At 41.2% G+C, this 27275-nt stretch overlaps 2 protein-coding genes across 6 annotated transcripts in view; one reads left to right on the top strand and one right to left on the bottom strand.

The window, feature by feature from the left end:
• The window catches only part of rev3l (REV3 like, DNA directed polymerase zeta catalytic subunit), a 42431-nt gene extending 22797 nt beyond the window's left edge, over window positions 1-19634 (top strand). The window contains exons 10-33 of one of the 4 annotated variants that reach the window (XM_057017826.1): window positions 93-233; window positions 364-598; window positions 978-1120; window positions 1256-4913; window positions 5478-5502; window positions 5632-6268; window positions 6381-6460; window positions 7766-7891; window positions 8358-8550; window positions 8629-8743; window positions 8935-9050; window positions 9159-9277; window positions 9449-9567; window positions 9876-10017; window positions 10245-10489; window positions 11037-11145; window positions 11346-11552; window positions 11672-11781; window positions 13251-13365; window positions 15952-16089; window positions 16341-16531; window positions 17327-17573; window positions 18093-18308; window positions 19224-19634. In XM_057017826.1, coding sequence (XP_056873806.1) covers window positions 93-233; window positions 364-598; window positions 978-1120; window positions 1256-4913; window positions 5478-5502; window positions 5632-6268; window positions 6381-6460; window positions 7766-7891; window positions 8358-8550; window positions 8629-8743; window positions 8935-9050; window positions 9159-9277; window positions 9449-9567; window positions 9876-10017; window positions 10245-10489; window positions 11037-11145; window positions 11346-11552; window positions 11672-11781; window positions 13251-13365; window positions 15952-16089; window positions 16341-16531; window positions 17327-17573; window positions 18093-18308; window positions 19224-19364 — 7568 coding nt within the window. In that variant the 3' untranslated portion in view covers window positions 19365-19634. Of the gene's footprint in view, window positions 1-92; window positions 234-363; window positions 599-977; window positions 1121-1255; window positions 4914-5477; window positions 6269-6380; window positions 6461-7765; window positions 7892-8357; window positions 8551-8628; window positions 8744-8934; window positions 9051-9158; window positions 9278-9448; window positions 9568-9875; window positions 10018-10244; window positions 10490-11036; window positions 11146-11345; window positions 11553-11671; window positions 11782-13250; window positions 13366-15951; window positions 16090-16340; window positions 16532-17326; window positions 17723-18092; window positions 18309-19223 lie in introns of those variants that run through there. The other 3 variants (XM_057017825.1, XM_057017823.1, XR_008947546.1) reach the window with 3 other exon arrangements.
• A 377-nt stretch (window positions 19635-20011) lies between these two features.
• mfsd4b (major facilitator superfamily domain containing 4B) lies at window positions 20012-26315 on the bottom strand. 2 transcript variants are annotated; one of them, XM_057017840.1, is made up of 4 exons: window positions 25219-26315; window positions 22671-22839; window positions 22391-22507; window positions 20012-22014 (listed from the first exon to the last, which is right to left on the bottom strand). In XM_057017840.1, exons 1-4 carry the CDS (start codon window positions 25516-25518, stop codon window positions 20762-20764), a joined length of 1839 nt encoding a protein of 612 aa, XP_056873820.1. In that variant the 5' UTR covers window positions 25519-26315; the 3' UTR covers window positions 20012-20761. The 2 variants fall into 2 exon arrangements, with proteins under 2 accessions (XP_056873820.1, XP_056873821.1); XM_057017841.1 differs by having other exon boundaries at window positions 25255-26270.
• Window positions 26316-27275: the final 960 nt, after the last annotated feature.

The raw sequence follows: 27275 nt of genomic DNA, 5'->3' as shown, positions 1-27275 counted from the left end.
TCCCTTACTCCCTCCTTGGTCAGGATGCCTTTGAAAATGATTCATGGGTTGTTACACGAGTGTGATCTGTTGACATAAATATTCCTCATCAGATGTTAATATCCCAGACTCTGCGAGGAGCAGTGCTAAACTTCCAGAGGAGGCCATCGTCAATGAAGAAGCCATCTTGAGCCTTCTGGAAAACACTGCATCTTTTCTTCCACATTCCCTGACATCCAACCATTCGTTATTGGGTATAGTAATAATTTGGCTTTCAAACTCAATTTAGATCTGTAACTGTATTGGTTGTCTCTAAAGGCATGCAAAGAACACTGCAGAAACATTAAATATATTTTTAATTATATATTTCTTTGTTGGACGCAGATGGCAGTCAAGACCATACCATCATTGATTTGCTAGCAGGTCTTGAGGATGATGGTTTTTGTAAGACCCCCATCAGGCAGAATTCCCAGTCCCAATCATTTTCTGGAGCTGGTAGCTACCGTTGCAACAGTGATGAAGAAGAGGCAGGACCAGAGCTGGAAAAGGAAGAAGCTGAACTCAGTTTCCTAATGTCACAACAATGGGACAATGAGCCTGAGAATTTCTCATCAATAAGGCAAGTAATCGCTGCATGTTTGAATGGAAACCTTTCATTATACACATTGCATTACTTTATTATATAGATGGTTAGATTATGCTGTACACAGCTCACAAAATTACAAGCTGAATCCGTAATGTCCTGCAGTGAAGTGCACAATAGCAATAGTCCATGGGAGATGCAGTGCTATTGCTATTAATGATTGATGCCCCAACAAATTTCCTGGTGCCTGATCTAGGATCACATCAGATTGTCCAGTGTTTTTCAACATCGCCTCAAAAAAGCAGGTGGACTATCTTGTTTGCCTGTTTGAACACATGGACAAGTGTGAAAAAAATCTACGCAACTACAACCGCAAATGAAGACCGGTCACAATATTTAATTTCTATGTGTACAGGTCTGGGGTCAAAGAGCCAGAAGATGGATTTAGTGATGAGCAGCAGGAGTCGTCAGATGATGACATGGATTGGAGTGGGAATAACTCCCTGTTTGCCAATTTGTCCATCCCCCAAGTGGATGGCGCTGCAGATGACAGTAATGGTAAGTTATATCTAAATATATGTTCAATTTCTGTAGCTCATATATTTTTAGCTTCTTTGCACAGAATCCAAGTTGAATTCAAGTTTCACTGGTTATTATACTTGTTAAGGTTCCTCTCCTCTTTTATGTTGACAGATTCCTCCTTAACAGATAGTGGCTCTAGGACCAAATCTTCTCTCATAGCTGCAGAAAATATGCTTGGGAAAAATAATGTTTTTTCGAGAGAGACTGTTCATCCTGAGCATAGAACAGTTCATGTGCGAGACACAGAGCAGCTACTTGATAAACACTTTCACTCCAAAAATAGCCAGGGCAGCAGTAGTGAATGTTCAACAGGGCTCGAGGTTCATAAGAAAATCCCTTACATCCCACCAGTGAAACACCCTATTCATCCCGAGGTGTCTCCTATCTCAATGGACAAAGAAGACCTACGAACCCTGTACACATATGACAAGAAAACCTCAATCAGTCTGGATAATACGAATCTGGAAAGTTTTACATTCAGTAAGAGAAAGGTCACCAAAAATAGGAAAAAGTACGGCAGCATAGAGAATGTAGAAACAAACTGCCTGTCCATTCTTCAGAACCACAGAACCTTTTCACTTTGTTACTCAGAGCTTAGAAATGGTTCAGCTAAAACAGAGTTAGAAATAAGCCAGAAGGAAAGCTCTGGTCCTGTTCTGAAGAACAACTCATCTCCGTCACCCATAGAGGAGGATGAGTTTCTTGATCGACAAAATACAGGAATGGCAAAGGATAGTGAAGAAGGTGATATCGGTGAACTCAAAATTAGGTATGAGGACTATCAAGAAAATAAGGCAGAGATGACAGTAGTGGCCCAGCAAGAGGCCCATTACAAATTCTTTCCCAGTGTCATCCTGTCAAACTGCCTCACGAGGAAGAAAGTTGTCAACAAAAAGCTGGGTGATCCTGATGGTGGGATAGGTTTGGGTCACGCTCGCAGATCGGGGCCAAAGATTAATAAAAAAAAGTTAGGTATGGTGGGACCAAGGAACAAATCCAGCACTGTAGAAAGCTCTATCTGTAACACCCATGCTGATCCTGGCTTTACCTCAGTCACACCTGTTTGTCCATTGACTGCAGATCCAATGGTGGTTTTAAAGCCTAATCCAGTTGAAGTGACTGAGCCAGTTAATGTTGATCCAAGTATTGAGGGAACTCCAGTGACGAAGGAGCGGCTAGAATGGAACATAAGGCCTATAGACCTTATTAAATCAAAACAGCCTGACACCACCATGTCCATTTCTTCTGAGAAAGGTAAAGATTTTGGAGAGGATTTGTCAAACCCATTGCGAGAGCTAAGAGCGAAAGTAACATGCATGAAACATTTAGCACTACCAGGTAGTAAATACACTTTGCGAGCCAAACGAAAGATGGCGTATGATAAAGAGGATGGACTACACTCAGGTGCCACTCTCTCCAAAAATCCAGTATGCCACAGAGAAAGACTCAAGGACAAGATTATCCCGAAGGGACAGGAGATAAAATTCACAAAACGCCGCAAAAAGGAACCCCCTGTAATCATCAAGTATATCATTATCAACAGGTTTAAAGGACAAAAAAACATGTTGGTAAAGATATCCAAAGTTAATACAGAGGAGCAAATGGTGATGCTAACCCCAGACAGAATAGACCAATACAATAAACTAGCCCCTCTCAAAGATTTCTGGCCCAAAGTTCCAGAATCCACAGCTGTCAGGGTTCCCACACCAGAGTATAAAGCTAAGAAACACAAAAGAAAGACAAAGGTCAACACTACAAATAAGAAATCTATCTCCACTTCCTCTAAACCTCAAGCCAGACAAGGTCAAAGGGTGAAACGGACTAAAAAATGTCAAAAAGACGTGGTTCTCCCTTCTCTACAACCCCCTCAACCGTGTTACTGTAAACATGCAGATGACCATGGCAAGGAGTATACTGATGTTATGATAGAGTTAGGCTATCTCTCTGACAGATCCCCAAGTCCAGCAGACTCAACACCGCCACGCTGTTGGTCACCAAGTGAATCTATTATGGAAGCCAGGAGTTCCAAACAGCTGATTGATCCCCTTAGCGACCCTTATCTTAATTCTGCTTGTCAAAGGAAATACTCAAACTCATCCAAATCAGCACCAAAACTTAATAAACATTCGGAAACTAAAAACGGAGCAAGAAGGTCAATCAAAGTGAATCAACTTTCAGAGAAAGTGGGACACATAAAAGAAAGGATGAAACAATGTCGTAGTGTTGCTCCAATGCAGAAGACGAAAGCTAAAGACACAGTTGAATGTATGGTCAGTAGTTCTGCAATCATGCCAAAACCGAGAAGGCCCCGCAAAAAGAAAAATCCGAACTCCACAATCGATGCTTTCAGTGAAGACACCTCCCAACACCTTTTTGCTGAAGATGAGCTACCTCATTCTGATGGCTCCTCTCAAACGCTCCCTTCATTTCAGCATCCAGTGAATAGCAACCAGTGCGGTTTAAAGACTGTATCATCTATTGATTCATCTATTGAACCTAAGGCAGGGGACTGTGAGACCTCCATTATGAAAGTGAGCCACAACCTTTCAGTACTAGCGCAATTGAAGCAACAAGCTTGTCAAACCACTGTAGTGAAGATAGAGGCCTTGCAGGATGGCAGAGCTTCTCCACTTCCAGTGGATACATCTTTAGTAGAAAATGATAAAGAAGTCAAACCAAGAGCTGCCTCACTACCAAATAATGGTGACATGTCCGCTTTCTCAGACACCCTCTCTGGTTTGGCTGTCCTGAAACAACTTCTTCAGAAGAGGCAGCAAGGGCAGGCCCTTCCCTTACAAACTGTTGGTACAAATACTCACTCCCCTATCAATGTTCAGACAACAGTGCTATCAGATTCCACTGCTAAAGCAACTAGATCCAGAAAAGTCACATCTTCTATCCTCAAAGACAAAAAAAACAGAATACCGAAAGGCAAGACAAACCACACTCAGCCAAGCCTAACAGTGAAGCGGGAAGAAACCCTTTCTGATAACCGTCCTGTGTTCTCAGATCCAGGCATGGACTGCTTAATAGAGGACAGCTTATCACCAGAACTCCCTAACAGTTATAACTTTGATATAAATGCAGTTGACCAGACAGAGTTTTCAAGCCCATACAGTGGAAATCAGTTTGTCCTGACTGATAAAAGTCTACCTGTTAAGTTCCTGAGTGATGTCAGCCAGGAACAAGTGTCCGCTGCTCAACATTTGGACTTTGAGAAGAAGCTTGACAAGTTACTGGGATGTGGGGAGGAGCTTCACAAAGAGAGACCTATCAGCCCTGACCTCTTTGAACGACCTGAGAATGTGGACTTTGTATCAAATCACCTCACGTTCCTAGACTCTGAGAAAGCAAAAAGGAGAAAGTGGGACTGGGCTTCCGGTAAAGCCCACATACTCAGCCCTTTTCAAGACTTTCATTGCGAAAAAAAAGAGCTGCTTTTCTCTGTCATCGACCCAGTCATGCCTTTAAGAATAAGTTCTTCATTTGATGAACATGGGGGTTCTCCCATAGGGGAGCTTCCAGAAGGTATGGACGGACTCATATCCACTACACCTAGTAGCTCTCCATGCTCGATTAGCTCACTGTCCCAGGTAAGAGCAAGTCACCTGCAGCGAGGGACAGGTAGTACCACCCATATCCTCAAGCCCCTAATGTCCCCTCCAACTCGGGATGAGATCCTCTGCACTCTACTGGACCTGGAGATGTCAGAGGCTACCTTTCAGGAGCCCTTCTGCAGCAACCCATCTGATGCACCTGAAAAACCAAAGTAAGAACAAAGCATAGATGGCAGACAAAAGCTCAGTTAGTACCAGTAGAGGGAGCACACATAAATTATAACAAAATAAGATTGTTCACAAGGTTTGAAGGGTTGTTGTGTACAAAGTTTTAGGATTTCGAAATATGTCCTTTTTTGGTGAAATTGATTTAAAATTTTAAATCAATTTCACCAAAAAAGGACATATTTCGAAATCCTATTTTGTTATGTAATCAACATCTGACAATTAACACCTCCCACATTTTCCCACACTACTTCACCCTTTGCTTGATGGTTGTTGCTACAAGCAATGGATTATAGCTGTAGTAAGCTCCTTGAAAGTATTGATGTTATTTTTCTTATTAAATTGCTTGTAGTGAAATAATAAGATGTTGCTCCTTATCTTCAGTTAAGTGTGACTTGCAGTTGGCTTTATTTCACTTTATCCAATCATGTTAGAAACTTGTTACCAGGGTAACCTCCTTGTCAGGCATGCTTTTATTTTACCATTTGGTTTCCATTAATTTGTTTCCACTGTATTACAACAGCCTATTAATGACCATGTCTTTTGACTAGGGAGGTTGGTGGTCGTAAATTAATGGTGAGTACCAGGCTGGTGAAAGAACTTGAAGAGTTCAACGGGGAGCTGTCTTTGGAAGGCCTACATTTTTGGAAAACAGTCTTTTCTGCCATGACACACCCTGCCGCAACTGTTACATCATCTTCCCAGGTGCAGCTAGCAGGAAACTCGGAGGCAACCAAAAAGATAGCCTTAGCTGGTGACAAGAAAGTCATCCTCCTACCTTGCAGAAACCCACCAAGTCGAAAGCACTTGGAGTTGTGGCTGGAAGCCCAAAAACAGTACGAGAGGTTACATAATGTGAGAAAAGAAGAGAAAGGCCTCAGGCTTAATGTTGAGGTGAATCCAGAGGGAAAAGAATTGAAAAAAGTGCCATGTGAAGGCCTCTCAAACATCAAGGGACAAAAGGGGCACAACATGTCATTCGTTATATCTCCTATGAGAAACACAATCTCTCCATGTAAATCCACAGAGGTGAGTCCAATTTCAGATGGAGGCAATGTGGATGTGAAAAGACCCAGTGAAAAGGATTATGATGATTTAGCTGTTCCCCTTGAGTCCCTGGAGCTGCCATCATGGCTGCAGCAGAAAATGATCACTGAAAACCACCCAGTGTCCCCCAGGTGCTGCCTTTTAAAAAAAAGAAAGAAAAACATTCGTCCCTTATGTGTCACCAACAAAGAAGAAAATGAGACCAGTCCTTTACTCATTAACAGTACTCCAAATAGCAAACAGCAAAGAAACCGGGAAGAAATGGAGCCACTGTGCAGTACACCCATATCTGAGGGTAAGGAACTGACCAACGTAAAATTTGTTTTCTTCCCCCAAAAGATTTAATTTATGGCATCTTTTCATTGAACTGAATCATTTCTTTTTGTGTGATTGTGCTGTTACAAAAGATCCTGCTTGTCGGCGACTGCAACAGAGAAGAAGCCAGACTGACCCACTGAAAAGGGTGCTACTGACCACACAGATGAAGGTCAGAGTCAACATTAAGTCAGCCCCAAAAAATCTGGGACATAATGCTGCTGCCACTGTATATGCTACCTTTTAATGTCAACCGCCTTATTAATAAAGTGTGCTCTGCCACTCATCACATTTTCAAGATTATTTGACAAGTCAAAATTAAAGATTGTTGAGACTGAACTGGGAGCAGAGGGACTCCTCATAGATTTTCTTCACTCCATATATATAAAAAATCTCTTCCTCGCCCTCGCGGGCGGTGCCTCCTTCCTTCAGGCTCGGGTCCTCTACCAGAGGCCTGGGAGTCTGAGGGTTCTACGCAGGATCTTAGCTGTTCCTAGGACTGCGCTCTTCTGGACATAGATCTCTGATGTGGTTCCTGGTATCTGTTGGAGCCATCCGCTCAGGTTGGGTGTCACTGCCCCCAGTGTCCCAATCACTACTGAGACCACTGTTGCCTTCATGCCCCACATTCTCTCCATCTCGTCCGTCAGCCCTTGGTACTTCTCGTGTTCCTTCTTCCTGATGCTATCACTTGGGATTGCTACATCTATCACCACCACTGTCTTCTGGTGTTTATCCACCACCAGGCTGGTTGGCCACCAACATCTTGTCAGTCTGGATCTGGAAGTCCCACAGGATCTTGGCCTGCTTGTTCTCCAGCACTTTCGGGGGTGTCTCCCACCTGGACCCTGGGACCGCCAGTCCATACTTGGTGCAGATGTTCCTGTACACTATGCCAGCCACCTGGTTATGCTGCTCCATGTATGCCTTGCTTAGGCATATATATATATATATATATATATATATATATATGCCTGTCATATATTCATATATCTAAGACTCAGCAGAGCATAAAGCATCATTAAACACAGAGCACATTTTGTCCAACAGCTTTTCTTCCTGCCACAATCAGACCGATAGCAACACAAAATGCTGAAAATGTACAATAATCACACACACCCAGTGCAATATTACAGCAGCTACAAACAACATGTTTACAATTGTGGAAATCACTTTTACATTAGCAGTGCTATTTTTTTCTTTTCTTAGTTTATTTATACTTGCGTATATATGTCTTCTTCCCTTTATACACTGTAAGGGAGCTTTGCATAAGAATTGTGCTTGAAGAATGTGAATGGCTTTTCCTATCCCTAATCCTAAAAATCATGGCGTGTGTTTTTCAGACTTTCAGCCAGTGCTATTAATAAGATCACTATACACCATAAGGCACACGCTTTGTGATTATGTGTCATCTACATAAACTTATTTCTATTTATTTAATGAGCCTGTTTTGTTTTTGTTTCTGTATTTTGTACAGAATCAATTTGCTGCTTTGAATTTGCCAAAGAAAGACAATTCCCAAATTGAAGGACCAAGCATATCTAATACATATGGCTTCAAAATCAGTATGCAAAACCTGCAGGATGCCAAAGCATTACATGAGGTGAGCTGCACAAACATCATTTATAGTACAGTACATTTATTCGAAAATTCAATTCACCTTTATTTATATAGCATCTGTTACATTCAAGATTGTCTTTAGGCACTTTATAGAAATGGGTGTGGCAGAACAGTTCAGAAAGGTTCTATTAAAAACAATAGAATTTTAAAATGAAATGCAGTATCAAAATATTGATTATTGACAAGCTGCGTCTGGAAAACTTTTTAATTTAATTCTTTGCCAATATTTAAGAAATGTTACTGTAAATTTATGTTTTTCAAATTAGATTGAAACTGTCCCATCTTTACAAATGATATGATAAAACATGTCTGAATGGGGTTCTAGCAATAACTATACCCACAATTTATGGGAGAATTTTAAATGTTGTGTTGCTGAGAATTAAGTCCATGTCTAATCATCTTTAGGTGAACTTTTGAACACAGCATTGTACATAATGTGTTCTCTTCAGGTCCAGCACCTAACACTGATGGGCATGGAACTCCATGCCAGGACCCGACGTGACCTCGAGCCCGACCCAGAGTTTGATCCCATATGTGCCTTATTCTACTGCATCAGCTCCGATGCGTCCCTGCCAGACACTATTGGTACCCAACTGACAGGCGCCATCGTGATAAACGGAGACCACCAGGGTCATGATCGAGGTGAACACTTTTTTGATCATTGTTCTGTGGGTTCTGTATATGATCAATGTGATCACACTGATCATATCATGCCCTCAGCAGGTCCACGAAGGGCTGCACCCCTGCTGGTCCGGTCAGGTGTCTCTGGATTGCAAGTGACATACGTCACTAATGAGAAGGAGCTGTTTCAGGAGTTGGTCACCATCATGAGGAGGTGTGTATCTGAAATCAGGACATTGCAAGCAAATAATGCTAAAAACTGATTACAATATGTTCCCAAAACTGTGAACTGACTGAAACTCTTTATGTTAGCATTTCATATCAAGTTCAGTATTCCTTTTCACAAGTCAAGCTGGTAGAATAGTCGTTTACGTTAAGTACAGAATTTTTTTTTCACTGTCTCAGGTTTGATCCAGACATCCTTGTGGGGTATGAGGTGCAGATGCGTTCATGGGGCTACCTCGTCCAGCGAGCTGCAGTCCTGGGAGTCGGCCTATGCCAGCAGCTGTCACGGGTTCCAGGTATCACTATCTGTACCCAGAAGAATATAAGTATGCCCAGTATGCTTTAAATCTGCATATGTACAATAATGGCAGCTCTTCCGCAATTGGCTGTCTGCGTATTCTCAGGTGACAACTCAGAGAACCGCTTTGCTGCAGACCAAGATGAGTACGGTGCTGACACCATGACAGAGATCCACATTGTTGGGCGCATCACTCTCAATCTTTGGAGGGTGATGAAGACCGAGGCAAGTTTTCTGGTGCAAAATCCACACTCTCAGACAATAGCAAGCATAAATCTGTTTATCTTTAAGGCGATTTTAAGACAATACATGAAACCCAATGAAGCCTAAAGTGTTTTGGCCGTGGTAGAACTTAAATGAAATGGTCTAAATATTCTTCCAATGTTTTTCCTCCAGGTGACATTGAACAACTATAATTTTGAGAACGTGGCTTTCCATGTGCTTCACCAACGTTTCCCCTTGTACAGCCAACGCACTCTGTCAGACTGGTTCGATCACAACAGCGACCTCTTCAGGTTTGGCCTAGTAAACACGTCAAGTTTTGATCAACAACAATTTCACATTGGTTTTAGTTTGCAAAAAATCATGATGTCTTTCATGTTGATTTTTTTTATTTGACAGTAAAAGTGATAAATGAATGTCGTAGACTCCCTTCAAAATTGAATTGTACTGTTATAGTTAGTAAAGCATTTCAGTACTGTTTTTTTATAATTTTAACTTTGAAAAATGTGATGTACTTACAGAACATACTACTAATTCTTTACTTACTGTAGACCGAAAGGCTGAAACTGTTTAATTTTCATTATGTTTGTGTATGCGTCAGATGGAAAATGGTGGATTGCTATATAAGCCGTGTGCAAGGCGCCATGCAGCTTCTTCAGGAGCAGGACATCATTGGCAGAACCAGCGAGCTAGCCAGAGTGTTTGGAATACAGTTTTTTCATGTTCTCACACGCGGGTCACAGGTACTAGTACTGCTTTCATATAAAGCAATTTTTTTTTTTTTAAATTGTTTTTTTTACAATACTATCAAAAGAAATGGACCAATGATATCAAACCTTCATGACTTGTAATTCTGTGTGGATACAAAAATTAAGTGGTTATCCCAACATTCTTTCTGAGAGCTATTGCTTTCAATTACACTGGGGATGATAAAAACTCTTGTGTTTAGTTTATTCTTTATTCTTCACAGTACCGGGTTGAATCCATGATGCTTCGTGTTGCCAAGCCATTAAACTACATCCCTGTTACTCCCAGTGTCCAGCAGCGTGCCCATCAGAGGGCACCACAGTGTCTTCCTCTGGTAATGGAACCAGAGTCCCGCTTTTACAGTAACTCTGTGGTCGTGCTGGATTTTCAGTCTCTTTATCCTTCAATCATCATTGCATACAACTACTGTTTCTCTACCTGCCTTGGCCATGTGGACAGCTTGGGAACGTAAGAACACACACCTCAAGCTCTCTCAGGTTGCATTCCTGCCTTTATTAGATAGTGTAATAAGCACTGTCTAATGATACTTTCCAATGAAATTGGATTTTTTTACTTAATTCAATTATTTAAAAATACATGAAATTGTACTTATTTTTTGAGTATTATTGTGCATATTGTTAGTGTGTGTATTGTGCAAAAAAAGGCAATATCAGTTCTGCAGCTATCAATCAATGCTTGAAATCATATGCCATATGTAAATATATACTGCCTGAAATAACCGGTATTTCTGCTGCAGAAAAAACATAGCTGTTCAGTTTTTGAGCACACTGTGCAAATATAGCAACCCAATAGACTCCCAGCTGCTAAAGGCTGTTGGGAGTGTTTGATTATTTACTATTTACCTTAAAAATCATCATTGCTGCTGTTGTTGCTATTATATTTTTTAAATGGTAATGACAATTAATAGAATAGAATCATGGAAATTATGACAATTCACATTTATGCTTGCCTGCGCTAGAGAGAATTACCATTCACACGAATGTCTCTGTTATAGCCCTGATGAGTTTAAATTTGGCTGCACCTCACTCCGTGTTCCACATGATCTCCTCTACCAACTCCGCAATGACATCACTGTTTCACCCAACGGCATCGCCTTTGTCAAGGTTAACCCCTTCTACTATGACATCATAGCCAAACACCTTTGACAGCAAATTTTTTTTTAATCAAAAACAGACACATTACTGATTAAAATAACATCAATGTTGACCTACTCTGTATTTTAAATGTGGCAAGATTATTTTGTAATGAATAATTAGTTTTAACAATATAATTGATTAATTCTGAATCCTTTATTTGTCTACAGGCATCTGTACGCAAAGGGATTCTGCCCAGCATGCTGGAGGAGATACTGAACACGCGCATCATGGTAAAGCAGTCAATGAAGATGTACAAACAGGACAAGACCTTGATGAGGCTGCTTGATGCCCGACAGCTCGGACTCAAGCTAATTGCCAATGTTACCTTTGGCTACACAGCAGCCAATTATTCTGGGCGCATGCCTAGTGTGGAGGTGAGCTTCTTTCAAAGGCTGACCAACTAAACTGTAAATGGCTTGAAACAGTCATTTCTGTAGAACCATAGTACTACACAGTCCAACATTACTTTATTTAACCTTTTGTTGTTTTCCAGGTTGGAGACAGCATTGTACACAAAGCCAGGGAGACACTGGAGAGAGCCATCAAACTGGTCAATGACACAACGAAATGGGGCGCACGTGTTGTGTATGGAGACACAGACAGGTGAAAAATAAAATATTTCCTGCTGCCCTGTGATTACAGTTCGTAATGCCTTAAAGCTGCCAAGAACTCACAGCTTATGTCTATGATGCTGTAGCTTCTACTGACTTACCGGTAATTGTTCTAACTATAACTTAAAGACCCTTTTTGGTTTCAGTGACAGTCCTTTACCTTACACTTTTGCGTTCCCTCACAATAGTTTTATGTTCCCTCACGATACCTCCATGTATCAAACCAATGAAGACATACACATTACTTACTGATGCAGCCTCCATCATGGATAACCTGGACTACATTTAGTTTTACTTTAACCTGGAGCTCACACACAGTAAGATACTGGAGATTTTGTCTTTTTTTGAAAGAGAAACGGTCAGTTTTGGCTGAGGTATTATACGCTAGAATCTCCCTTTTATAACCTGTGGATATGCTATGATTTCAGCATCAGATCATTAGAAAATGGAATTAAATGAATGAAAAGTTGAAAATTTCGATAGAGACAGGGGCCAGGGATGTATAGAACAAGAATCTGGAGGACCGTGCAGACAACAATTTGATTTATTATTTTACTAATTTTTTAAATGTGCCACTGCAGAAACGAATGAGATTCTGAGCGAGAGACTGGTTTTGATCCGATAATTTAGTTTTATCATTTTGTATTCTTAATTAAAAAGTATCATAAAACAACAAAGTAATGTCGTCTGTATGCACTTCCACAAATGAAAATATGAACAAAAAGCAACTTATTACCTATATTATTGAGTTCATGATGAGCTGCACATGAAGCCACTCACTTGCTTTGTCGTGTCCAGTGATGTAGGCAGGCACTTGAGTTTAAAGCGTAGATGGCATGATCGCTGTATAACACAGTAGCAAGCCTCCAGAGTCTCAGCATCTTCTAGTGCATCACACCTCTGCTGAAACAGCCGAAAAATGCTTCAGAGTCCTTGTGCTTATAATTACATTGTGTCTCTCAGAAAAAGTCTCAAGTCAGGTTAGCCCCAGGTCAGCCCCAGGTTAACCAGGACTGTGTCAGTGTAATGTGTACATCTCCATATGATTGAAATATGGAAGCCTGTATAGTGAGGGAATGTAAACCTATTGTGAGGGAAGGCAAAAATTATTGTATGAAAATGCAAAAGTGGGATCTAAAAATATTTACCAACCTGACTCATCCTGGGCTCCTTAATGAGTTCATTACAGCACAGTGCTCAAAGAGTCCAAATAGATTTGGACTCTTTGGACACCTCAAGCTGCCACAGAGTTTTTGACCACAACCTAAAAATCTATTTTGGTACCAAATTAATCCAAATTAATTATAGCTTTACGCTATAATTTATAATTCTAAAACTGTTACTACAGACTTCTTAGCATGAGCCTATATTAACTCTTGAAAAGTGTTTGTCAATTGGGGGTATGATATGTGCATGTTTTATATGTTGATAAGGTGTCAACATTATCTCCATGTCCTGCAGCATGTTTGTTCTGCTGAAAGGTGCCACCAAAGAACAAGCATTTAAGATTGGGCTGGAGATTGCTGAGGCTGTAACAGCAACCAACCCAAAACCAGTTAAGCTCAAGTTTGAGAAGGTAAACACACACATAGCTTATGTACACATATAACTAATATACTGGTTCAGATATGATTATGAAGAAAAAATATGGTCCATCAGATCTTGTGTTTGTACTTGCGTGCATGTGTGTGTCGAGCTGAAAATGACTCAAAAGCTCGGTAATAACTATCTGGGCCGACTTGGCCTTTGTAAATGAGTTTTCCTCTAAGCTTGGGTGAATTTATAGTTAAAAATTCAGCAACAAACTGTCTATTTTTCTGTGCCATCTATCCTGATCCATGTTTGGCTCTACCCATTGTCCTTGGGCTTGACTTTGTTTTCCTTATGGGATTCCGCTTTGATATCTCCAGAAGTGTCTATTTTGAACTCTAATACACTGAGTAGACTGGATGTGGCAATCTAGTCCAGAAAAAAATGCAAATTGGAAGATAATAAAGATGTCTGTAGAGAAAAATGATCTTGTCTCACATCATCTTGAGGAAATGTTAGCAGATTGAACCATCACTCCTTTCAACTTTCCATACGCTGATTCAGTCATTAATTTCCAGAAATAAAAACCCAAATTCACTATTTTGTATTGGAATCAACTGTCATGAGACAGTTTATTCCAACTGAGATTTTGGAATCCCTGGTTGGATCTTCTGTTTTACCATCATTGATTTAATCAGTGGTTACCAATGGGTGACAGAAGGAAAAACTGCTTTCATATGTCCATTTGGGCTGTTCCAGTTTGAAGTGATCCCTTTTAGGACCTGCTGTATTCCAGAGACTAATAGATCTGGTTGTGACAGACCTCCAAGGTAAAATCTGTATGGTGTGTTTGGATGATATTATCATTCATTCATCCTCATTTGAAGAACATCACTATGATCTGCAAGTGGTCCTAGGCATGCTGTAGGAGCAGGCCTGCCCATCCACTTGAAAGAAAAGAATATCTCAAATTTGTTTGTCATGTGGTCCCAGTTAAAGGGGTGTGGGTGTGTATATTGATGCTAGTGATGTTGGATCAGGGGCCCTCTTGGCTCAAACAACAGGGCTGGGCAGTGAAAATGTGGTTGCTTTTGCCAGCTGGACTCTGATCCCACCAGAAAGAAACTATTCAGCCATAGAACAAGAGTGTTGAAATTCTTTTTAAATCAAATGAGGACGTCTAGACTGCTCAGCAGGCTTATGCAGAGATTCTGAAGTTGTATGAATCCCTACGTACCTCCAGAGAACAACATACCAATTCTACCAGGAGAATCAACATCTTGGAGGACTAAGGATTTAGCAGTTTCCTCATAAAACTCTTCCTGATTACTTGCTTCACCCCCTCAATGACCATCCCCTAGCAAGTCATCTTGGGGTGTACAAAAACTTCCAAGAGACTGCAAATATGAGTCTTGATGTGAGGAATTATGCCCAGTGCTGGCAAATATGTCAAGTGCCGATAACACCCTGGAAAATTGCAACAGACCGCGGCTGTTTGGCCCTGGGAAACGCACTTTATGGGAATCCAAGGTAGTTTTCTCTGTCAACTGGACTGTGTTTCTTCTCTTTGAAGATGTTTCGCCTTCTATCCAGAAGGCTTCTTCAGTTCTGAACTCGCTGGGGACCGAGCTTGAAAATATAGCCATTGGCAAATGGTCCACAGGGGATATATTTTCTATGTGGATAATAAAAATAAAAACTGGGTTAAACATTTGCCATAGTTTCATTTTGCACTCAACACTGCTGTCCCTGAGTCAGTTGTCAACAGCTGAGCTTAATGTTGCCTGGACACTGAGGGGACCGATATATTCTGCGCTCAAATGGATGGACTAGTAAATCTACAGAAATTGGTGGGGAAAAAACCCACAAAGAGCCAACACCCAACAGCAAATAAATGATGACTTCTTGGAGAGAAAAAACATTCATGGAACACAGAATGAAAACAGAGTGTAGGTACAAACTCACTCCTATTCCAATGTGGACAAATTATTCTGTCAAATGTGCTCCTTGCTGTAGCGGTCCCTACAGAGTAGTGCAGAAATAAAGCCCTCTCATCAGCCGTACGTAAAGAGGACAAGCAGTGTGAGGTGTGCAGTGTGCATTCTAAAGTCTTGCCCTCATTGCACCACCACAACTCTACAATCACTTTGAATGTCACTGTAAAGTGTACAGCATGAGGAAGCTGTATAAGGCAGGAAAGAAAGACCGCCATCACCTAGCCAAAGTTTTAGCCCCAATAAACACGGTACAATATGAAACTTTTTAACTTTTTTTGTGATTCACATTTTTTCCAGAATCATGCAGCCCTATTCTCCAATGTTGTGCAACTGAATCACTGCTATGCTGAAGCGGCAGTGAGAAGCAACGGTGCCATTGCATCGTGAAGATAATTAATGCAGACTATATTGATGATGATTGATGAAGATTTACGTCAAACTTTGAAGAAAAACTGAGATATCATGGTTGCCTGTTCAGGCGTTTCTCGGGGAAGGGCTAAAAATGCCTTGCTCAGTAGCCATTATTTTAATTCCTGTCATTGTTACCATGGAAATCTGTGGCGACCTGGCCTTTGCAGGGATTTTTTGAAATTTTGGACACTCAAATGGTCTCAGCATGTGTGTATTTTCACCAGGTCTATCTGCCCTGCGTGCTGCAGACAAAGAAGCGCTATGTAGGCTACATGTATGAGAGCCTTGACCAGAAGGAGCCTGTGTTTGATGCCAAAGGAATTGAGACAGTCCGTCGTGACAGCTGCCCTGCTGTTTCCAAGGTACCTTCCAAACCATCCCTTCCGTCACGTCTTGACTCGCTCTCCACCAAACACAAAGACAAAACACAATTCACACAAACAACAAAAGCTGCACAGCCTCGGAACTGATCGAGCATAAAACAAATCCTACAAGGAGAGTACAGTGATTACACAGATGAGTAAAACTGGAAAAGCTAGAAAAATATATTCGATTGAGTCATTGCATTTTGTCATAGTTTGCACTTTTTCATCTGCCATTCCTTTCTCCACAGATTTTGGAGCGTTCCATTAAGCTGCTGTTTGAGACACGGGACATTAGCCAGGTGAAGCAGTATGTGCAACGTCAGTGTATCAAGGTTCTGGATGGTCGGGCCAGCATGCAGGACCTGACCTTTGCAAAAGAGTATCGGGGCAGCAGTTCATACCGACCCGGAGCATGCGTACCAGCTCTGGAGCTAACCAGGTGCGTGTTGTGTGTTTGTGTGTAGGGAGCCTTCCCTCCTTCCCCACACTCAGTGCTTATTGTTTAGCTGCAGCTACTCTTCCTCCAACTGTTGCTAGGCAACACAACTATTAATGCTTCAGTGGAGAAAATTTCAGATGAATGCAGACATCATTCATAAACACAGCTAGACTTAAAGTCCTTATTTTTATAGTAATGTGTATTACACAATCAGCACGTGGACAGACTATCCAGTTGTGCTGATGTAGTGTTAGAGTTGAAGCAGAGCAACTTGGCAAAACCCTGCATGAATCAACAAAAGACACAGACACACGGGTGACCTTGCAAGGCAGAATGAGTCGCAGTTCTTTCTGGAACACCCTCTGCTGTTCTGCTGCAAACCTCCTCCGCTTGTTATCACTTTGTGGTATTTCATCCACTCCCTAGATGCTATCAAGGTTTCGGATAAGCAGTCTCACAATAAATCTGGTATTCTGGACAAGTGCATTAAATCAAGAAAAGTGAAAAACACTCTTTTCCTCCTCCATCTGCTTAGGTGCTAAACGTACCAATGCATTTAAGCAATTATAATATAATAATATTCTCACAGTAGCTAAAGTGTGGCTCATGGAATGTTATAAATGTTAAAAAAAAATAATTAAAATGCCTTTTTATCTCTAAAATTCAAAGATATCGACTGTAACCAAATTATATTTCTGAAAACATTTAAAGAGCACAAAACTACTTAAAGCTGGTCCTCAGCTCGGTTTTTCTTCAGGGTATGAAATGCATTACATTGATGTTTTTTGATCTTAGGCGTATGATGGCACACGACCGACGCTCTGAGCCACGCGTGGGTGAGCGGGTGCCCTATGTTATTGTGTGTGGGACACCCGGCGTGGCGCTCATTCAGCTGGTGAGGCAGCCTGTGGAAGTACTACAGGACGCCACCCTCCGCCTCAACACTACTTACTACCTCACCAAGCAGATCCTGCCACCACTGGGACGGATGTTCCAGTTGATTGGAGTAGACGTGTTCAGCTGGTACAAAGAGCTGCCAAAGGTGAGATGTAGAGTTCTTTTTCCATATGTATAAAATGATCAACCTATTATTTGAAACCTTTAAGAACTAAAGACAGAATAAATCAGTCATCTCTGACGGAATATGTCTGCTACCTGCTGGTGGAGCTGATGAATGACCATAAACACATGGTAAAGTGTCACAGTACCCAGGGTTTGCACCATCTTTGAAGTAAAATAATGCAAGTTTAATAATGTTTCACTTGATAACCTTTCGTAGGCACACGGTCATGTTTTTGCCCAGTCCAAGCATTACCTGTTTATTTTATTCACCTTTATTAAAGCTTTTATACAAAGTAATGTGCTGCAGATTTATTAGCAAGCAGAGGAATAGGGTCATATATTTACCCTTTCACAGTTCAGAATTTGCTTTAAGATTTAAGAATTTTTGCTACAACTTTTTTACGTAATCTATGCTTTTCTAGCAATCATAACAAATACTGGTAGTTGAGTCACCCGTACCTTACATAGAAGTCAGAGCATATTTTTGTTGCTCACACAGATCCAGAAGGTATCGTGTTCCTCTGTGGCTTATTGGGAGGAGGGGAGGAGGAAAGGAACTATCTCCCAATACTTCACAACACTGCACTGCCCTGCCTGTGATGAGCTGACCCAGCTGGGTGTCTGTTCTCACTGCAGAGCAGAACCCCAAAGAGTGGCTGTCACTCTTCATCAGGAAATGCGACAGTGGGAAAGCCAGCAGGAGCTGATACTGCAGGTGAAAAGGAGAGGAGATGGCGTGGTCTGTAGCAAAGCCTCAGACATGTTTCATCCGTGATGATATTACATTATTTAATTATTGAAGTAGAATGGTTCTATTCAGACTATAAGTTTGCTGAAAAAACTATATTATTATTACCGGTACATTGATTACAAGATTACAAATATTGAAAAATCACTATTAACTCCAACAACTCCACAGGAAAATCAATGCATTCTTTGAGCTAATGAAATCAAATTGAGTCCCACCTCACCATGGGTGAGCGTCATTCCCTAATCACTTATTAAGCTTTTCTGAACATTTACTTTAATGTTGCTGCTACCCCTGAGATCGTAGACCATGTCTGCACCTTGTCATTTGACCACAGTATAGATCTATGTCTAGTCAGCATTGGTTCAGTCACCAGTGTAATAAAACCCAGGGGTTGCAGGGGTATTACAAATTGCATGTGAGTCTTGTGAATGAGTCTCTCTAGTGATCCATCCATGGCTCCTTGACCAGTCAGTGGCATACAGTCACATTTTCTGCACTAATCGTCTTGCTTGCTTGGAACTGAGTAGTTTATAACAAGTACCTGATACCAGGAACTATCACTCAATGTATAACCTAAAATAGGAGTTGAGTTGAGAAGGTGCTCCTCGACATTGTTCAGGCAAAACTTTAGAAAAACATCCAAGGTAGTTTTCTCTGTCAACTGGACTGGGTTTCTTCTCTTGAAAACGTTTCGCCTTCTATCCAGAAGGCTTCTTCAGTTCTGAAATCGCTGGGGAGAGAGCTTGAAAATATATAGCCCCTGTGGACCATTTGCATGCTAATACAATGACCTGGATGATTGAGAATCTACACAGACATTTAGAAAAACAGATTTTCAGTTATTTCAGAGTGAAATATGATGATGTTTTCTGTGTTCAGATCTGTAGGAACTGCAGTGGTAGCGCAGAGCGGTTGGTTCCTTGTGTGTCTCTGGACTGTCCTGTTCTGTACAAGTTGTCTCGAGTCAGCAGACAACTCTCCAAGGCCCCCTACCTTCGGCAGCTGCTGGAGCAGTTCTGATTGACCTCTGAAATGAGGTGCTCTGAGCAGATTCGATGTCCCCCCTCCCCCCCGGCCAGTGTTTGATTGTTGTCTTAAGAGTGCTTCAATAGAACTGTTCATTTTCATGTAATTGTAACTGAGTATCTGTGTCGACTTGTGGGCTCGTTTTTGGCAACTTTTTAGTCACAGATAGAGCTCTATTCATGTGCTATTTCAGGTTAAAATAAGATTTTTGGAAACTTCCTTTTTAAATTTCAAAATAAAATGTAAATACATTTAAACCCCAAACTGATTTTGTTCGAATTTTTATATTGACTGACATCTTGTAAATACTTCCTGTATACCTCCATCTCATTTTGTGATTTAGACATTGATTGTATTGATGTCAGTCATTTCATTCTGGATGTACATTGTGAGCACTCCGCTTCATTTGTTTTTAAATGCAAAAGTAATCTGGGACTGTTGCAATACTTGTACTTTGATCATTTATGTCAAGAAATGTCTTGACATAATGTTCTTTTTTTGTGAATAATTTTGTTGCCAAGATTAACACAAAAAAAACCCACATCAAACATCCAGATTTCTGACATCTTTACAGCAAATAACAGAACATGTAAATTTGTATAAATGTAAAAAAAAAAAACAAAAAAAAAAAAACCTATTAATAATGAATGATCTGTTTTGTTTTTATTGGACATTGCTGTGGGTGGAATTTTGAGATTGCTGTAATAAAAAGGTCATGGTACTAACATATCACGCATGCTTGATTAAGGATAAAGATTTTTGATAAACATAAATTAATAAATTACAAGTCACAATACAAACACAAAATTCAACACATCTTTACAAATAAAATACATCAAAAAGAACTTTTCAGATTCTCTCAATAATCAGCACATTGTCTTCAACGCAAAAGTGCAAAATATATATACTTTATTAAATTGTGATTTTGGCCACAGCCGTTTTCTTTAGGTGTCCTCAAAGGCACTGACGTAGTCTGCTCATCCTCAGACAACGACCAGTCTGTAGTGTGGGAGAATTTAAAAAAATAAAAATAAAGACAGTTGATGAGTGTCACTCCTCTCCTTCAAATGACTGAAGCCAAAAACTGAGGACAGAAGTACTGCCGTCACTTATTGATTTGGCACAGTAGAAGTGATATTATTGTCCATCCTTCCACCATTGTACTTCAATGTATTATTAATGTAGTAAACAAAATATTTTAAATACTTATAAGCCTATAAGTATTTAAAATGATCTCACATGAGAATGAGAGAATGATCTCACATGATCTCCATCTTTATAAACTGTATGTTTTGAAAAATGTGTATAATGAGAATCATGTCTGTAGAATTCAAAAGTTTAAGTTGACTGCTGGGTAGTTTTGAGCTTGAGATAAACATATGAAAGAGCTTTTAGTCTTTCTTCTCTCGATCCAAGGTGAGCAGCAGTTTACGTCTCGGGGAATCTCCAATTAAAGAGGCTGGGTTTGAGATAGAGGTTCCACCTACAGATTCTATCCCCTGACTTGTACAAGCTGCTGTGATCTCAGGTGCAGATGAAACCTTGCTGGGCGAAATCGCAGCATCATCCATTTCAATAACTTCAAAGTCTGCATCATTCCACTGATCTATGTCATTGTCTTCCTCCTCATCATTGGCTCCAGAGTCTAGCAGCGCCTGACGGTATTCACTATCATCTGCATCAAGCCGCCCTCTCATGCGAGGTTTTCTGCTCTGCTCACCAGGGGCAGAGGCCAGCTTATACATCACTGGAAATAGAATGGACGTGAATGTGGCGGTGATGAGTGATAGGTACATGAGCACAGGCTGGTCCTGTAACGTTCCTGAGAGAAGTCCTACAAGAGCTGGCAGCACCATTTCACCAAGCGCTGCTCCTACAACAAAGACTCCAGCTGTGCTTGCCTTGACTGTTGTGTACTGCTCCAACCAGGAGATACCGCTGGGGAAAGTTGTAGCCATGGATGCCCCATACAGACCAGTGCATGCCCACAGGACCATTTTGTTTTTGCTGAAGAGGCAGAGGAGAAGTGAAGAGACAGTAGAGCCCACCAAGCTGATAAGGATCATGGTGCCTGGATAAATGCAGGCTGCAAAGAAAATGGCCAAACCCCTGCAGGTGGCAAACATTGCCCAAAAAAAAGAGTTGAGCATGGCCGCCTGGGAGAAAGGCATACAAGCATAGTCTTTGGCAAAGGTGAAGATAAAAGAGCCAAATGCTACTTCAGCACCTACATAGGCAAAGAAGAAAAAAAAGAGCAAACCAACAAGGACAGTGTGATGTTGGGACACAAAGGGTTTTCCCGATACTGTGCGGGCCTTTTCCCGTGTGACAGTGCTACTGGAGTAGAGGATAAAAAAGAGAAAGGAGATGAGTAGGATAAAAGAACCAATCACAATGTAAGCCCACATGGACTTGAGGGTGCTGACAATGGCATGAACATCTGGGGCTTTGTTGATTTGCTCTGAGGTGACCACAGCTGTTGAGTTGCTTGCTAGGATTCCAATGCTACTGTTTCCATCTGGCCCAAAAATCATCTTAGCCACAATTGGAGACATAAAGGCCCCTGCAGCGAAGCTGAAGTGCAGAGCCTGCATGTGAGGGCTCGCCTGCTCACCCCATAGGTTCAAGATGAGGACATTACCGCCTAAAAGAAAGGAGACATAGCAGGTTTCTGCTTGAACAACACTTTGTCCAGTTATTTTAGAACTTTATTATTATCATACAAAACCTAGTAATGACATTTATGGGGGTGGAGTGTTCTGAAAATTGAAGGCAAAAATTAAAATCTAAAGCAGTAAAGTGTGAGCTACAAGTTCATGTTTCTGCAACCACGTATAAACAACATTTTCAATGACGGCGCTTTGCTGTGTCAGGTGTCATAGGTGATAATGTGCTGTGGGTACAGCACGGTTTGCTAGTGTGAGGCAGCGGGGAACGGGGGAGGTTGGACATCAGAGCTTTGGCATGGCTGTCCTAGTGTGAGTGCACCCTTAATTATGTGTATCCAAGCACTGATTTACCTGTGTCCAGGACACCCATTGATATTCCAGTGCTTGAAATAAGCCCAGTAAGGAGAAGAGCCTCCCTACAGAATGGGATTGCACACATTCCAAAAGCTGTGACCAGCATAGAAAACCCTGTGAGACAGGAAAAGTGGGGCAGACTACTTTAAACAAAATGCTTCAAAAATCTTCCTAAACATTTCTTTATCAGAGAAAAAGAACTTTAGAAAATTGCTTTAATTAAAAAAAATGATGAGTAAATCAAGTGATCTGTTGGAGGAATTTGATCCAAACGTACCCAGCAGGAGATGAGGATTCATGCAGTCAAAGAGTGCACTTCCTATGAGGGACCCACAGATATAGCCCACTGAGCGGCCAACAAAGATGTAGGAAATGTTGCTAATGTTCTTTTTTACATTCACAGCTAGATCCTCAAATGTGGGGCCAAGGACAGATATGCTCATCCCCTACAACAAAAGAACAAAGATTTAAAGTATCTTTCTATTCACAAATGTCTTTTTTATAAATGAAAAATCAAATCAAATCTTCTTTATGTAGCGTCTGTTACAATCAAAATGGTCTCTAGGAGCTTTACAGAGTCCCAGGGCCTGACCCCCATCAAGCAACAGTGGCAGGAAAAACTCCCCTTTAACAGGAAAAAACCCTGGGCAGGACCAGGCTCATGTAGGGGGAGCCTCCTGCTGATGGCTGGCTGGGTAGAGAGAGAGGAGAAGGGGGAGGACAGCTAGAAGAGACACTAGGCATAGATTTTGCAAATAAAATTAATTACAAGCTGTCAGTATGTCAGAGCTGAGCGGGTCACTGGGGTCAGAGGTCAGCACAGAGAAATGAAGTTGGTGATACGTGTTGATGGATACGGAGAGCGGGACACAAGAAAATGTGTTCATGATATCACTGATCTGCGAGGCGAGGCGAAGCAAGGAGAGGAGAGGACAGGAGAGGACCCTGGCAGCCTCGGCCTATAGCAGCTAAGTATGATCATCTGTCTGTCTAGGATAGTAACTGGTTATAATAAGCTTTTTCAAAGAGGTAGGTTTTAAGTCTAATCTTAAAAGTAGAGATGGAGTCAGCCTCCCTCCTGGACAGGGAGCTGGTTCCACAGCAGGGGGGCCTGGTAGCTAAATGCTACCTTTAAAGACTCTGTAGACCAGCATTCTGAGAACGGAGCGGTCTATTGGGATGATAAGGTGTCACTAGGTCCTACAGGTAGGGTGAAGCTAGGCCTCTGAGGACCTTGTAGGTCAGAAGAAGAATTTTAAAAATTATTCTAAATTTAATGGGCAGCCAATGAAGAGACGCCAGTACAGGAGTCATGTGATCTCTTTTGTCAATACCTGTCAGAACTCTAGCTGTGGCATTTTGGATCACCTGGAGGCTTCTTGAGTTGTTTAAGAGTTGTTTGGACACCCTGATAATAAAGAATTACAATAGTCCAGCCTGGAAGTAACAAATGTTGGACTACCTTGTCAACAACATGCCACGTCAGTAGTTTCCTGATCTTTGCGATGTTCACATCGCAAAGATGCTGCTCTGTCTCCTCTGTTTTCATGGATAAATAAGGGTGGGTGTCATCTGGGTGTCATCAGCATAACAATGAAAATTTATTCCATGCTGCTGAATAATGTTTCCTAAGGGAAGCATGTACAAGATGAAAAGGTCCAAGTACAGAACCTTGTGGAACTCCATGGCTAACCCTAGGAACACCATGGACATGAGCAAACTGGTATCTATCTGATAAATACGATCTAAACCTACGTAGTGCTTCGATCTAGTCTAGTGTTTTAATCCCAATCACATGTTCCAGTCTCTGTAACAGGATGCTGTGATCAACTGTATCAAAAGCAGCACTGAGGTCCAGCAGAACCAGCATAGACTAAAACAACTCAAACAGGCTGTTTCTCGGCAGGTGCTCCAGCATCTTTGCTTGTGTGTATATAAGAATTTATGTTGTCTTATTCCTAACGATATGCCATTCAGTCTGACTTGATGTATGAAAGGGTTACAATGTTTACAGAATATGAACCCCCCCTCTGCAGGTGCTCCAGTAACTGAGTCACCACCACCTTTTCAAGAATTTTAGAGATAAAAAGAAGGTTGGATATAGGCCTATAATTTGCTAATACATCCAGTGATGGTTTTTTAAGCAGCTTAATTACTGCCACCTTGTAAAACCGGGGTACATAACCTACCACTAAAGAACAATTTATCTGGTCCAGGATAGAGCTGCCTAACAATGGTAAAACATCCTTCAACAGGTGTGTTGGGATGGGATCCAAAAGACATGTGGTGGACTTGGATTTCTGAATTAGCAAAGATGCCTCAGAAAAATGCTATGGTAAATGACCAGCTACATTTTTAGACCTTGTTCATGTATTTTTTGCCTCTTTTTTTCAACTGAAATTAAACCAAAAATTGAATTGGATGTTGGCGAGGGGAGAGCCAGGGAATTCAAAATACTCTTGTAGGACAGATGCAAAAGAATGAGCAATTATGCTAAAATAATGAATACAGGAGATGATCTGTTGAGTTGTGTCGTGCTTTCTATTGAGTAAATCTCAGGTCACACTTTTATTGTGTTGGTTATGGTTAGGGTTAACTCTAATAACCCCATAAAAATTAGGTCAAATTGCTCACAAAATGTACAAATGTCGTCTTAAAGTTTACCAGGAAACTGTGGTCAGCATTGTACGATTGTTGGGGGGAATGAGATCATAGCATGTGTTGAAATTATTATTGTTGTTGTTATTGCTATTTTCTTGTGGGTCCGTATAGCGGCTGGCTGCACAGTACACGACATTTAACAACTGTTTGTTTGTTTGTTTTACCTTCGCTCGGTACTTCTTTTGTACAGAAGGTCTTACCAGACTGAGGAAAGATGCGCAGAGGGTGAAGGTGACCATCCACCGGCCACAAGCCCCTGGTCCGCCCCTGGATCCCCCGACCACCTCTACTCGTTGCTCGCATCTACATTTGGCCGCCCCCTTGGACGTCTTCAGCGCACTCTTCAGTCCTTTCACGTCCCTTCTCTTGTCGAACAGGGTATCTTCTTCCTGCTCGTCGTCGTCGTTGTCCTCCATACTGGCGAAACGAACATGTTTCTTTTTGATTTCGGTGGATGAAGACATGCCTTTAGGCTTGTTACTGTGGCGGCTCCTGGTCGTGATGCTGCTGAGCAGTCAGAAATCCGAAGTAACTGACACAACAGCTAAAACGCTGTGAGGGGGTTTGCAGCTTACTTGTTGGGTTTGTTGAAATATATTCAGAGAAACTAAATGACGACGAGAACTCATACTGCAAAATCACCCATATGACAGAACACATCCATTCGCGATATATCATATACGCAAGGCCTCTTCCGGGTGACGTAGGACAGACGTGTCGCTTCTGGAACCTGCTGCTGTTTTATTGATCATTTTAATTATTACGAATATAGAATTAGAATTTTTTTTAAACAATTTAAAAAAAAAGAAACATGTTACTGATGAATAAACTACATTCTAGAATATTATATATATAGTCTAGGTGTAACTATTAAATAAGACACGGCGTCATTCTGTGGCGTAGTGTTTATCACACACATCTCGTTTGTGAAAGGTTGCCGTTTCAGAACTGGAAGCAGACTTTTTCCCCAAAAATTTTCCCAAGCGCTACAAAGACCTTTCTCAAAACTATACACAAATTTACTTTACTTCAGCAATATATTTTGGAATATTATTTTAAACCACGGGGATTACCAGTGACACCGCTGTGCGTGCGTATTTCAAATTACCATAACTCCTCGCTACTTCGTACAATTTTAATCATTCAAACTGTCCCTGAAAGCTGTGAAACGGGGCTTTCTAATGCAATTACATGCATTACGGTAATGACTGGATGCAGAGTGGGGAGAGGGCGTAAATTATCAGCAGGATTCAGTCAAACTATTGGTGCGGTTTCTTGGAGCAAAGTTTTATATTTATGTTCTGGATAAATTACTCCGAATCTTGTAAATAATAGTTTTAGTATTCAATTTTATTTTTCATTTTGTATTTTATTAATATTTCATAAGATTTCTAACTTTAACTATTACTTACTATTTGTATTAATTTGGAGCATTTTTTCTTGAAAAAAAAGTAATTGTCTTGTACAAAGAGTGCGTGTATAATGCAATTAATTAATTAATTAGTTTGGTTTTAGAAATCCTCCTGATGAAGGGCCAGTCAACAGTGGAAGGAATCACATCTGGGGCCAACGCTGTGGAGCTCATGCTGCTGGAGATTTCACATGTAGCTGGTCACCATTGAGGCCTCAAAAAACAGTCTGCTGGAAAATGCAGACAGCCCCCGACACTCACAACATTCACCACCTCGATTCACCCCCAAATGTTGCCCTGGTGTACAGCCTGCCCTCATAAATACTGCAAACCAAGCACCAGGCGACATCTTTGTTTGTTGACAAAGAGGTGAATGATACACTTAAATGGCGACACTTTAAATCTAAAGTGTCGCCATTTAAGTGTATCATTCACCTCTACAAGCTCTACAGGGTAAGACCAATTCAGCTTCAGGGAAGGGGCTTTCTCTCGATGTGGTCAGAGGGCTGGTGAAGAACACTACCTTAGTGGCTACGTCGTGTAATGTTACAATTTTTATGCCAGCCGTCTCCATTATTGTCATCTGAGCCAACAAGGGTTTGGAGCGTGTGGCACATACCACCAGGGCAGGGTTAGTGTCCCCACAACTGAAGAAAAGACAACAAAAAATCAAAAAGAGGCTCCATCCGGTGGATACGTGACAGTGAGCTGCTCTTTGTCAAAGGGATGGACACCAGAGAAGTGTCCATGTGCACCACTGTCCAACCTGTTTATACTGGGGAGACAGTCCTGTGGTGGACAATGATGGGC

The sequence above is a fragment of the Takifugu flavidus genome, chromosome 19 (assembly GCF_003711565.1).
Source record: "Takifugu flavidus isolate HTHZ2018 chromosome 19, ASM371156v2, whole genome shotgun sequence".
Taxonomy (NCBI): Eukaryota; Metazoa; Chordata; class Actinopteri; order Tetraodontiformes; family Tetraodontidae; genus Takifugu; species Takifugu flavidus.
The sequence above is the reverse complement of the archived record's forward strand: the minus strand, read 5'-3'. Positions and strand labels throughout refer to the sequence as shown.